The sequence below is a fragment of the Phaethon aethereus genome (assembly GCF_964289735.1).
Source record: "Phaethon aethereus genome assembly, chromosome: 19".
In the NCBI taxonomy this organism is placed as follows: Eukaryota; Metazoa; Chordata; class Aves; order Phaethontiformes; family Phaethontidae; genus Phaethon; species Phaethon aethereus.
The window spans coordinates 9072714-9085295 of record NC_138595.1 but is presented as its reverse complement, the minus strand read 5'-3'; the positions used below and the strand labels follow the sequence as shown (position 1 = coordinate 9085295).

At 45.0% G+C, this 12582-nt stretch overlaps 1 protein-coding gene across 1 annotated transcript in view; it reads right to left on the bottom strand.

Moving 5' to 3' along the window:
* Positions 1-3397: 3397 nt before the first annotated feature.
* LOC309411863 (sphingosine-1-phosphate transporter SPNS2-like) overlaps positions 3398-12582 on the bottom strand; it is a gene marked incomplete at both ends in the record, with an annotated part of 133011 nt that continues 123826 nt past the window's right edge. Inside the window, one exon of the mRNA XM_082008618.1 lies at positions 3398-3440. Coding sequence (XP_081864744.1) covers positions 3398-3440 — 43 coding nt within the window. The remainder of the gene's footprint in view (positions 3441-12582) is intronic.

The window sequence follows — 12582 nt, the reverse complement described above, 5'->3', positions numbered from 1 at the left end:
TGATTTAGTCCCGCTTGCAGCCCAACCGCAGCCACTTGTTAAACATGAGTACAAGAGTGAGGTGCATTCACCTGCTTGAGACGTGTGCTGAAATGGAGGGGAGTATCTAAACTGCGGGAGACATCTAAACAGAAAAAAAAGGGAGTGGGGAGTTCACGACCAAAGCCGTTTCTCTGGAAGCCTGATTCTTTCTCCAGGGCTCGTGCTCACCTGCCTTCCCCACGCTGTTGCCTCATCAAGCTGACATAGCATAAATATGATAGTGGAGGCCAAGTGCAGGGAACGAGACTGTAATGAAATGGCACTCTGACTGCTTTACAGACACACGCTTCTGCATTTGAGACTGACACAGTTCAGACACCGGCCTTGTGGATTAAAAATCTCAGATGCGTCTTCGCAAAGATCAAAGTGACCAACTGGCACCCCAGCGAGAGCAGCCTGGGTCCGCGCATGGCGCTGGGTGTGCATTAAACCTCGGTCCAAAGGAGGCAGCTTTGGAGTATCAGCCGCCTGCTTTGACAATACTGGCAGAAGGAGAATTAGTACTGACACTACGTGTAATGTGATACGCATGTAAACAAAGCATGATGTCACTGGCACAGCAGCATTGCACTACCAGGCCCTAGGTAAAGCACTTCAGCCAGATGGATTTTGGTATTCTAAAAACCTGTGAACCTCCTAGGCAAGGCTGAATTTAGCATGTCGAGCAAACTCTAGAGCCCCTAGGTATTTCTGTCCAAAGTTCTTCTGGGCCTTTCTGTAACAACCACCAGCATACCCAGTGCAGTGAAACTCTCTCCTCTGTCCCACTGCTCAGCCTCAGGCGACCGGCAGTCATCCACTGGAAGTCTTCCTATGGTGCTTGATACCAGGGCACTGAGATAAGGAGAGTTGTGGACGTTATTCATGTCTGGTGTGGTTGCACAGGCAGCTCCAGATTTTAAATGTTTAAATAAAACCTGTTTATCTAAATATATATATATATATCTGTCATCTAATTCTTCAGCAGAGATAAAGCATCTTATGACATATTTAAATAAAAAATAATAATCTGAATTGAGCCTTCAGTGTTACAGAAAAGGTGATGTACAGAATAGGTCCCCAACTAGTGCAGTCTCTGGGTGTGGGAGTGCTGACAGAACAGCAGCATTCAATAGGACGTAAGTTGCCCTACAAACGATGTGGACTTTGTTGGCTACAACTAAAACCATATACACAATCTACAGTCACTCACTTGGGTAGCACATTTTGGGTCCAGTGGACAGTTGCTTTCGATGCTCAGAGGAACCTGTGAATGTCCTTATGCTCAAGAAGTTCTTGTGTTCCAGGCTGCCCTGCTCATCTCCTCGTGCCTGACCCTGCAGGCCGGAGTGGTGCGATGGATCTGATGCTGGATAACCCGTCCAGGGTGCTGTGGAGCTGAAGGATCCACTGGTATCCAGTACAGAAGAGCTTCAAGCTTGAAAGTGGTGTGGTGGTGGTGGGAGCAGGAGTCCACATGTCGTTTCCTACAGTGGCAACTGCAAACAAAGAAGAGAAAAAGGAGGTGAATGGGGTAGTCGCAGGAATGGATTGGTAATGGTGAACGCATGCACCCCAGCTTTGTGGTGGAGCCCAGTTACGAGACGCCTTGCCTCCACGCAAGTTGGAGGCCAGCACAGCGTGGCCAGTCTAGAGACAGCACTTCGGGATGTACTTTTGGAGTTGGAAACACAAACACACTGTAATTCAGGCAAAATCTGCCCAAGGAAGTGAACCAGTAGCAGGTTTATTTTATTTAAGGGCAGCGACCATGTCTTGTTTATGTCAGTTGTGTAGGTACAACTGTTCTTGATGTGGGTTGAAACAGCTCAGTGGATAACAGAGTTAATTTTTGCTAGACTGTTTTTAACCCACCAGTTTGCTAAAGAAAACAGAGACTGCTTCTTGCCCTGAATCGTCACTTTTCAAAACTGCTGTCCTTGGGAGAGCCCACTTCAGGGGGTCAGTCCAGCATGCACAGCCCCAACAGTGGAGCCCAGCTATTGGTGTTGCTGCTAACAAGGTAGAGCAGACCCTGGCCTTCTCCCAGCATGCTGGTGATACACACTTGCTTTAAAGAACAACATCAGCACAGCTATTGACTGGTGAGGTACCACCTGTGCATGCTGTGGCATACCTAAGTGGCCAGCAGCTTTCCCAGATTATGTGGAAAGGATAACCAGCTCTCTCGCTGCAGGATACCCTGTGAGAGGTTCTGTGCTCCATGCTATGCAGGAAATTGCCCCGACCTTAAAAATCAGTGACTGCTGGGTTAGAGAAAAATTCCCTGTAACGACAGCCTGGTTTCTCTCAACCTGTATAAAACTGGGCCAAAAGAGAAGTACAGTGAAAAACCTAGTTGTGCCCAGGACCCAAGTGTTCAGTGTTTTATAAGACAAGTCTCAACAATACCACCCTAATATTTGCTCCCAGATTTTTCTGAGGCTTTTTTTTCTTTTAAAAAATGTCACTTTGTCTAAAAGCTACTGATAAATGACAATATGTGAGTACAGATCCAGCCCAGAGACTGCAAGGTACAGGCAGGCCTATTCTATCCTTAGCCTATACCAGAATATACTCCCCTCTGTGGAAATAACACATCTGCTGTACTACAGATTGTATTAAATCTTTTCCCCCAAAAGGCCGTTTTTAAGTGTGTTACTGAGTTCTGATTTTATGATTACTCTTTCAATGCATTTAATTTATGGGAAAGAAATCTCCTTGTCAAAAACTTGCTTTAATTAATTCTGGCGATAGTAAAACGCTGGGAGGTGTTTATCAATCGTCACAGCTTTGCGCTGCAATGCTGTGACTGTTGGTGAGTGATAAGAATAGCACGAACACAGGAGAAGAAAGGGCAGCAGGAGTGGGACTCTCCCTCTGGCTCGCCGCCGAGGCCTCAGCTCTGTCACCCTGGATCAGGGGTTGCAGTGGGGACAGGCCTAGCAACAACATGCAAGTTCATGCGCTACCAGAAAACATTTTTCTGCAGAAAATTTGGAATATGCTAGGAATGGTCATTTGATAGTGAGCAGATGTTGGACCAAGAGCAATGAGGCAGCAGGTTTTATGAACACGACCTCAGACGATCACGCCTGCTGCTGGTCAAGTCTATAGGGGTTGCATGGACTTACCTGCTCAGAGAAGGGAGCACCAGTTTTCTGGAAGCAACTCAATGCAACAAAGGACACTTGAGCTGACCCCTGTTTTCCCTGTTCTTGATTTGTTCCAGTTTGGGTTAAGGGTAGCAAAGGTGCAGGCCACGGCCGTCTAAGGTTAACTTCTTTCCAATTCATAAGGAAAGATATGGGCTGACAGGGGTTTTGGAGCGGACGGGCAGCTCAAAACCAGTTGCTGGTTTGGGTCACTCACCGTCTCAGACTTTCACAGAGGCTGGTGGCATCACAAGTTGATTCACCCTGGTGAAGGGAAAACAAAAGTGACATGTGAGAGCTGCAGTTAGCCAAGAAACCGGCTCCTAAAAACACACCAGCCTATTAAATCCAGGTTCCTGTTGCTAATCAGTTTCTAAGGAGATAGGACATTAATAACTGTCCTGCACAATGGTATAAAGCTGAAACCCTTTCACAAGTGGGGTCTGATAGCAATGCTGAGAATTGCTGGAACATGCCAAGTAATGTTGCTGACACTAATTGACAAGGATTTGGGAAGGTCCCAAAGGCATTCAGACATAGCAATTGTTTCCTAAGCCAGTAACAAGACTGTTTATGCAGTGGCTGTTGAATGGTGTCCTTCAGACTGACAGCATAAATGTAAACGGTCACCACTGATAAAAATTAAATTAAGAAAAAAAGGAGCTGTCTTTCAGTTTTCAGCTCCTGAAGACCTGCTGCTGTTCCAGACACGTGCTCCCAAGCGATGGATGGAGGCCAGTGAGGACTGCAGCGTGACCAGGCAGAAGCTGTTCTCGGCAACGTGCTGTCTGCCACCTCCTGCTACTGAGGACAGTGAGGGGAACAGCTCCTCTTTGCTCTACGGGGTGCCCAGGGAAAAGGCAGCAATAGTTTTATAAAGTTCATCCCTTAGACCTGCTCCTCCTCATTGCAGTACATGCCCTGTGCAACTCTGCCTTCCTCCCAGGAGCTCTCCTGCTGCAGCAGATCACCTCTCCTCCCTCTCCCACACTGTTCATGCCTTCCTGGATGATGGTTACTTAGGGACAGGAGCAAGCTCCTTTGATAGCGTTAAGCACAGCAGGGCCTGTGTAGACTGTAAGGCAAAGACAAGACCTTTGGGACGTGCTTTCTATCCCGGATGCTCACTGATGTCAGTGGGAACTCCTGGATTTTTAGTAAAGACAGTGGAAAACCCTCACCTCACTTAAGGACCTGGCTTGACGTTGCCACGTTGGAGCGCTTTTACCCAAATGCTCTCTAGCTGTGCTTGGCCAACGGGAGAATAAATCTGAGTCACAAAGTAAGAGTCTTCTCATACCATTTGGCTGCGCTAACTTAAAATAACAAAGAAACTGAAACAACAGTATTTTATACCTTAAAGGACTGCAGCAGGATTTTGCCGTCACATGCAAAAGCACAGCTTCTTTCTGAATCAGTGAAAAACTTGGGCAGGCTTACAGGGAAGATCACAGAAACCATCACTGCCCGAGGTCCTACCTACCAGGTATGAACTTCTCAGTGAAACATCATTTTCCTTTGGAAAATGCCGAGTCATTAAAACTCACCTGTGGTGCTTCACCAGACTTCATACCTGACCCAGGGGACAGTTTTTTGCTGAAAAGGGATGATGCTGGATTCAGACACTTATTCCACGATAAAAATTAACCAGTGGTTAAGGGACACCTTCCAAGAAATCTCTGCATCAGAAATTGCCCCAGTTCAGCCTACAGCTCTTAACTTCCCACCAACCTCACAGAAAGTTTGTTGGAAACAAGATGCACAGAAGCCTGTGTGCCTTTTCTGCCTTTCAAGGCTGTAAACTGAAATATTTTTCATGCAGGAGCTGCCCCAAGTTTCTTGGTAGAATTACCATTCTTGGTAGCCCTGCCGCATTGGACATTACATTGTATTGAACGTTGTAACTGTGCTTTAGCTATCAGAATACATCAGAGAGAGAAAACAGGTCCCCTTGTAATGCTGCAGTCAACTTCAGAAGTAGGAATTAAACCATGATGTTATGAAGCTATCATAGGATACCAAAACTCCAGCTGTTTGAGTTCACCGTAATGTTGTTTGAAAGTCACGTCCCGCAACGTGGAATCCATTCCACACATTTACAAGATACAGAAAAAGTTAGTTTTGCCATTACATTCTCTTTAGCACAGACAGCACACCTGCATTGCTGACAGATGAACTGTAAACACACACACAACTTTCCTTCCTATGTTACTTATAGTTCAGCCTCCTATGGGATAGAATGTACCTCCCACATAAGTACTTGCGTTATCCCCAGGCCATGAGAGTTCCTCATTCTTTGCATTTTAACACATTTCTCTCAACTTCTGCTTTATCTCTCTTTTACAGATGGGAACAGAGGCCTGGGGGGGCTAATCCTGAAATGCGTTCAGAAGATTTCATGGGAAATTAGACCCCACATGACTTGAGAACCTGCTGGGGAGAGAAGTGACTTTCAGGGATCACATAGGAAGCTACTGGGCAGGAGAACTGAAATCGTCCCCCGAATTTCAGACAGTGCAGTCTCTGAAGCACCATGTTATAGACAGTGGTCACTGGCTTATGCACAGCCCGATTTTAATGAGGCTCCGCTTACAGGTGGCAGCAGGTCAGCTGTGAAACTTTTTTTTTTTTTAACACAAACCCACTAATAATAAATTTTAGATTCTCTTAGGCAGTAAAATGTAGTACATGGACTTAAGCTAACAAGGCTCAAGAGCATCTAAATCCCTGTTTAAGTCCCATTTGCCTTTCTAATAACGATAATCCCACACTGAATAGATTGTCGCTTCCGATTTGGGGATATCTGCTGACTAAACATTGGTTCCTAAATGGTTCTATTTTCTCTGCAGTGTTTTCTCAAGATTGTGAATGTTTTCATTCCTTGAAGAGAGTGGGGTGGGAACCACTCTGTTATTTCCTGAGCAGGAGGAAACTTACCCAAATTGCCTTTCAAGAACAGAAGCTGTACAACTTTTTTAGTTGTTTTTACGGGCTCCTCCAGCAGTTAAAAATGTGGCTGACTCCTTCTAACCCCATCATTTCCTCCCCTGTCAAACCTAAATATTTCTCCTAGATCCTATCAAACCATTTCCATGTAGTGTGACAGCATCTATAATTCTGAAGTATTTATAAGACTGTCTGTTTAATATTAAACTACATGCTCTAGAGCTGTTAAATATTTATACTATGTAAAATGGATCTAATTTCACAGCACCTCAGCCGGTTAGCGAACTGCATAAGAAGAAGATGACAAATTTAAGGTAACGGATGAGTGGCCAGGATCTTTTACAGGTCAGCTATACTCTATTTCAGGAATAGTGCAGAGATTATTCTCCCAATGCTCTGGCCCTTCAGTCTAGCTGGTCACCAGACCAACAGGTACCGGATCACAGTCTGCGATACAGCCAGCACTGCTGTACAGTTCCTGGCGCAATCTGGCTCTTCTGAGGCCTTTGAAAGAGGTTTTGCTGCCCACATCCAATCCAAGAATGCTCTGCTCCACCTGTGCCAGCAAGAATAAAGCCCACATCTCCCTTCTCACCTGCAGCTCCCTCTGTTCCAGTGGTTTAAGGTGAAGTTGCAAGAAGCAGTGACAGGATGTATGTCCCACTGCCTTTCCATAATATATAGGCAGCTGAATGTTTGAGCTCCCTGAATATATCATCACTGCTCATAAGGTCAAACTGAAGCAGGTAACAGGATGTCCGGGAGAACAGCACCATCATGCACAAGACTCCAAGAGAAATGCTGTGCTTATATAAAGCTTTTGTGAATGCTGTCACACCATTTAATGTTGTTTCATACATAACTTAAACACCACATGTATTTTAGTGTCCTACAGATTTCTGAAAGTCCCATTCTCTTGCTATCTAAACAAGTCAGGCTCTGGTTTTCATAGCAGAGAAGCATATTAGGAAATAATGTCCTAATTTTTACATCCTGCTGTACTTAACATCACTTAACGTTTACAACCAACAATGAAATGCTTCAGTGGGGTCCTTCTAGCCTGCAAATAATTCGTTTTTTGACTAGCGGGAGCTCATTCAGCAGACAAGAATACTGGGGCTGTGGGGAGGCAGCTAGATAGATCCCTACACTTTGCAGCAACTCCTGCCTGTGATTAAGGATCCTTCTTCCTTCATTTCACTGGAGAGAATTCTGTGTTTCTGAAGTACCGTGCAATATGCTATGAAGAGCCTGTCTGAAGCAGCGCTTTAGGAAGGAATACCAATTGAACAGTCACTAATAGCACCCTTCAGTAGACTCCCCCCCTGTCTGAGCTTTCTCAGATGTTGCTGGGAGGGTAAACCTCTCCAAAACACCTTGTGAACACACCGAAATCAGAAATTTTAGGTGATGAAACGTTTACATGGACAGACATCCTTGAAAGATAAAGGGACTTCATGGCTGTCTATGAAAAAAAAATCTCTTTCAAACACAGCTAGCTAAAGGTTGGGTTTTTTTGGAGCTGATGACACCCTCCACCTGTGTATCAGGGATGATTAGCAGCCCAGCCAGCTGCAGCATTCCGCAAAGCCAGCTACTGAAACTCATCAGTAGCAGTCAAATCTAATGTTGCTGTCTGAACCCGTGCGAGAAAAAGAATCATTTGTAGCTCCACACCTGTATGACTTTCAGACGTAACGGTAAGTTTTACCAACTGATCAATGAACACAGCAAGTTACTTGCACACAAGGTGGGCCCATGCTGTTACCACTGTGTTCCTGCAGATAGCTGACAAAATAATTATGGAGCGGGAGAGCTGGGGCAGCCTTCCACATGGGTTTTCTTGATCTCCAAATGCACACAAACGGGTCCATCAGGCCAGTTAAAATCCTAGGGTGGAAGTAATGCTGTCACTGTGGTCTCCCTGACGCAAGAGGAGAAGTGTAGTTGCAGCTGGCTGGAGGAAAGAGATCGCTAAAGCAGAGGAGCAGAAGGTGAGCTTAGGCACAGGCAAAGTCCTCTCTCTGGACAATAACCACCCCCTAATTTACCAACCATGGTTCAGAAAGCGCAAAAGGTCACGGAAGTTACGTGTCACATACGGGGCTCAGTTCATCCACGCCTTGCTACTGCAGGGATCAATTGCCTTAAACAAATCATTGCTGAAGCCAATTGCCAAAACACATTAACATTGTAGGAAACAAAGGAGGGAAATGGACACAAGTTTACAGACCATCCCACTCATATTTTCCATCACTGACTGCATACTGCCAACACCCTCATAAACAGAGTCAGCTTCAAGAGGATATAAAGCTTATTGCAGTTGGCCTGCCAGCAATACAAACAGGCAACACAGGACAGGGAAACACCTTAAAACACAACCAGTCACCCCTTGTACATTATCACACCTCGTTTTCATACTCTACACAGACCCTACTGCTTTGTCTCACCGGTATTTCACCACACAGGGATTCACAGCTGCATTTCACTGGGATTTTGTCCCATTTCCCTTGAGGACTTCGAGTCAGTCCATTACATGCACCGAGTTTCATCCAGTAATGCACAATGCCAACAAGGCCACGCGTGTGGGCACTGAGTTCATGCAAAGATTTCTGCCCCTGAAACAAATCAAAGATGTCCATGTCTGTTCTGCTTTCTCTTACTATTTTGCTGACTGCAGAAGCAAAACCCAGCTGTCTTATCTACTGCAGAGTTCTCGTTCAGCTCAGCTCTCTACCACACTTGTGAGTGTAACACACTGGTCCCAACAACGCACCACCTTTTTGCCAGACGCTACAAAGAGCAAAACCAGCAGGCTGGAGACTCCCGTTCAAGGGTGTACCTTTTATGCCCTTCATTACACAGAGTTTTTAATCAAGCAGTGCAGAACGTAAACATGCTAGCCATGACTGTCCTCCAGTACCTAAGTACACTTGCCATTTTCACCTGCAGTTGGAAGGAGACTGCTTTGGCTCCCCACTCTGCAACAGAGTTCTCCCAGGATGCTGAACAATCTGCTAGGTGCACTTGTGCCTCCAACTCCTCCCTAAAAAAATGTCTGCAGAACATTAAACCTTAGTGCAACCTATTACCTTCTGAGCAGGGTGTAAGAAGAGCCCAATCAAGGATCGCTTCCAGAGGGCATGCCCTTTTTTAACGGAACTCAAGCTATTTTGATAGTTAAGTCAGTAACTTTGGGACAAGACACGATTAACAACATGCCTTACTGCAGAAATTCAGTGCTTTGGTTTAAAAGGCTCCTACTATGCTGCAGCTGAAAACAATGACTGGAAGTGAAGATGCATGAAAGGTGAGCCATAATAATACATCAACCTAGAAAGATCCCAGTGAGTGGTACAGGGACAAGACTGGCACAGCTAAAAATAGTCTACGCCCTGAGCTTCCTGATGCATCATGATGGGTTCATCCAGCCTCCCAGGAACAGAGTCTGTTTGGTGGAGCTGAGGTCAGTTTGCTAAAGGAAAAGGATGCGAAGCAGAACACTAACAAAATTTAACAAAGCATCAGGCACAGGAGTAGCTTCCATTGGCATAGGAAACCACTGCTTAATTTAGCTCTGCTGGCTGCTTATACTCACTCATTTCTACCCAGAGAGGAAGCCTGGGGCTTGTGTAAATCTGAAGCACTCCAAACCAAGGCTCAAACAGGACTTGGTTGTGTGTAGCCCTCCTGGCTGCCATTGGCATAGAGTTGCCCTTCCCTCTGGAGATGGAAATGGTGGATCAGTCTCTCATGGAGACAGCCCAATGGGAGCTTCATGCTGGTGATGGCAGGTGCTCTGCCAGCTGCACTAAAGAAATTAATTGGCTTAAATCCCCTTTTCTTCCTGCACGTCAGTGGGTTTAGCAAATGGAATATGATAATCATGTACAGCAAATATTTTTTTGGTCTCTACTCGGTACAGCCCCTTAAAGCTGCGCCGACTCTGTTAGTATTTCCCATCTGTTCATTTAATCTAGGTGCTGAGCGTACTTGCCTCCAGAGGAAGAAACATAGGTCAGCTTCTATTTTTCCTCTTTCACAGATCTTGACAGAAAACTGGCATAAAGAAAAAATCAATAACCTTTCCTTCTATTTTTCCAGGCAGCTGCCACAGAACAGATGTGAAGACGAACGGTTAACAGCACTCATTAAGGTATCAAGGACTTGGATGGAAATGAACTCCAGAGACAAGTCTGCCTTACTGCTCTGCAGTGGTACGCTAATGTGGACTCCCGAAGGAGTGACAATGTGGTTGATTTCACCAACCTCTAAGCTACCAGGTATGGGGAACCGTCCTTCTGGTTTGCTCCGCTGTAACAGTCCTGTCTGGCATGTGATAGTGGTCTGGCAGAACTTTAGGAACAGCCAAGCCAGAGCCCGTAAGACACTCCTTACTGAAGCACTGGAAGTAATACTCCCAACAGTTTTGTCCCAGTTTCACTAAAAGAAGCCATTCGGGCCAAGGACCGAACCACAAGTAAATTACTCCAAACACACCTAGAGTCACCACGTGCTGAAAATCTGCCTTGGAGATTTCTCCACATGAAGAGGTCATTTACTGTTGACAAAAGTCAATACCTTCATAATATGCTCTGTGACTGTGACAGGCTTCAGGAAACAGACTAGCAGGGCTAAATTTTTCATGGTTTGTTCTATTTCCTTGTATCAGAAAGGTTTTCTGGCTTGGAAGGCTGCCTTTTGTTCAGAGCTCCAGTTACCTGCGTGGGTTCTGATCAAATTTCCTATCTGTGCCAGGGCAGCCTTAGCAAAGGAACTGTCTTAGCGTGAGTTTAAAATATCTTCCTGCATGATAAAGTCCCTGCATGCTAAGAACTGTCCTTTGCAATGACAACGCAAATTGACATATTGAATCCATTGTAAGCATGTGGTTTAAGTGCCCCTTATACCTTGTGGGCAAGTGCTTTTAGTCCTGTTTTACTGCTGATGAGCAGGGACAGCGTCTGACTTCTTGAAGGTCACAGCAGACAGTCAGTCGCCAAGACAGCAGTAGAACTCCAAGTAGTTCTTGATCTAGTGCTCTTAGACAAATAAGCTTTGCCTTCCTGTAACTTCAGGCACATGGAGAAATACCATCCTTGCTGTAGAACAGCACGTAAGTAGCTAGGAATAGTCTAGGAATATTGTTTTCCTTTCTCCGTGGCACAGGAGATTAACCTCCAAAGGGCAGTATACATGGGGAATTGATGGGTTTGGAGAACCATGAAGTTCTGCCTGCAGCCTCTTCCGCAGCCTGCAGTTAGCAAGAGCTATGCCAACACCAGCTGGCTCAATCCTTCTGCCTGTACTTAAGCAAAGCTCCTGCTGCCAACAATTAACTTGAACAACATATTTCAAGTGCCATGAGCATTTTGTGTAAGAACCACAATTGAGCTCAAAATGTCTGTGAACAACCAAACTGACCTTTGGCATCTTCCTACCTAACCTGCAGGAAATCCGCAGGTCAACTAAAGCAACAGAACAAATCAGTATTTTTTCTGTATGAGATCATATTTTCCATCTGCATGAAACCAGCAGCTCCCAACTGAAGAAGCAAACAAGCATTTAAAATTCAGCCAGTCCCAAGCCGTTACATTCTTGTATTTGCTAGCTCCATTTATGGAGTTGCAAACACGGCTAGTAAACAGGGGAGAGAAAAAACCCAAACAGCACTACAAGCAGGCTTTTCCCAGCAAGTAAAACTACTTACATTTTTACGACCTCTTCCCTTCATATTCCCAACCCTTCAAATCCATATAAGCCATCTAATAGTCTAATCTTATTTCATCTGCAGTCTATGCATCTTTGTCATGCCACTCTCAGATATCCAGAACACTCTCCTTGCCTCTCTTCTTCCATCATCACAGATCCTCTGCATCCTAATCTGGGCCTTTTGCTGTAAATTCACGTGCCTTCAAAGGCCAAGGACACTTTATCTGGGATAAAAAAGAATTGTGAGTTTATATGACTGTAGGAAATGTTTAATTATTGTTCTTCTTTTGCAAAGTCAAAAACAAAGCAATCATATTATTATCCCTAAATAGCTGAATATCAGCACTGAGTCAACTGTTCCTCAAATATCCCTTTATGGGAGTTGTTTGATTAAATCCACTTGCTGGCCCTGAAATCCTCAAATTCAAACTCTCTTTCAATGCAGCACTGAGACATCTCACAGTAAGCGTCCAGCCTCTTTAAAAAGAGGCTTAAAATATTTCACAGAAAAAATATTCTTTTTAGCAATGCAAACTACCAGAATGGAACATGCTGTGTACGAGTCTAGCACGCCAGTTTAATACCTGTGACACTATTAATGGAGGGGGCTCTATCCTTTGCTGGCAACAACATGAGGTCATCTGATGGGTCCTTTCTGTCTCTAACTGCTGCCACAGAAAAATCAGAGAAAAGACGGTTGACAACTCTGCGAGTCCTTCCCCTGCCCCACGTAATAGAATCTGCAAAG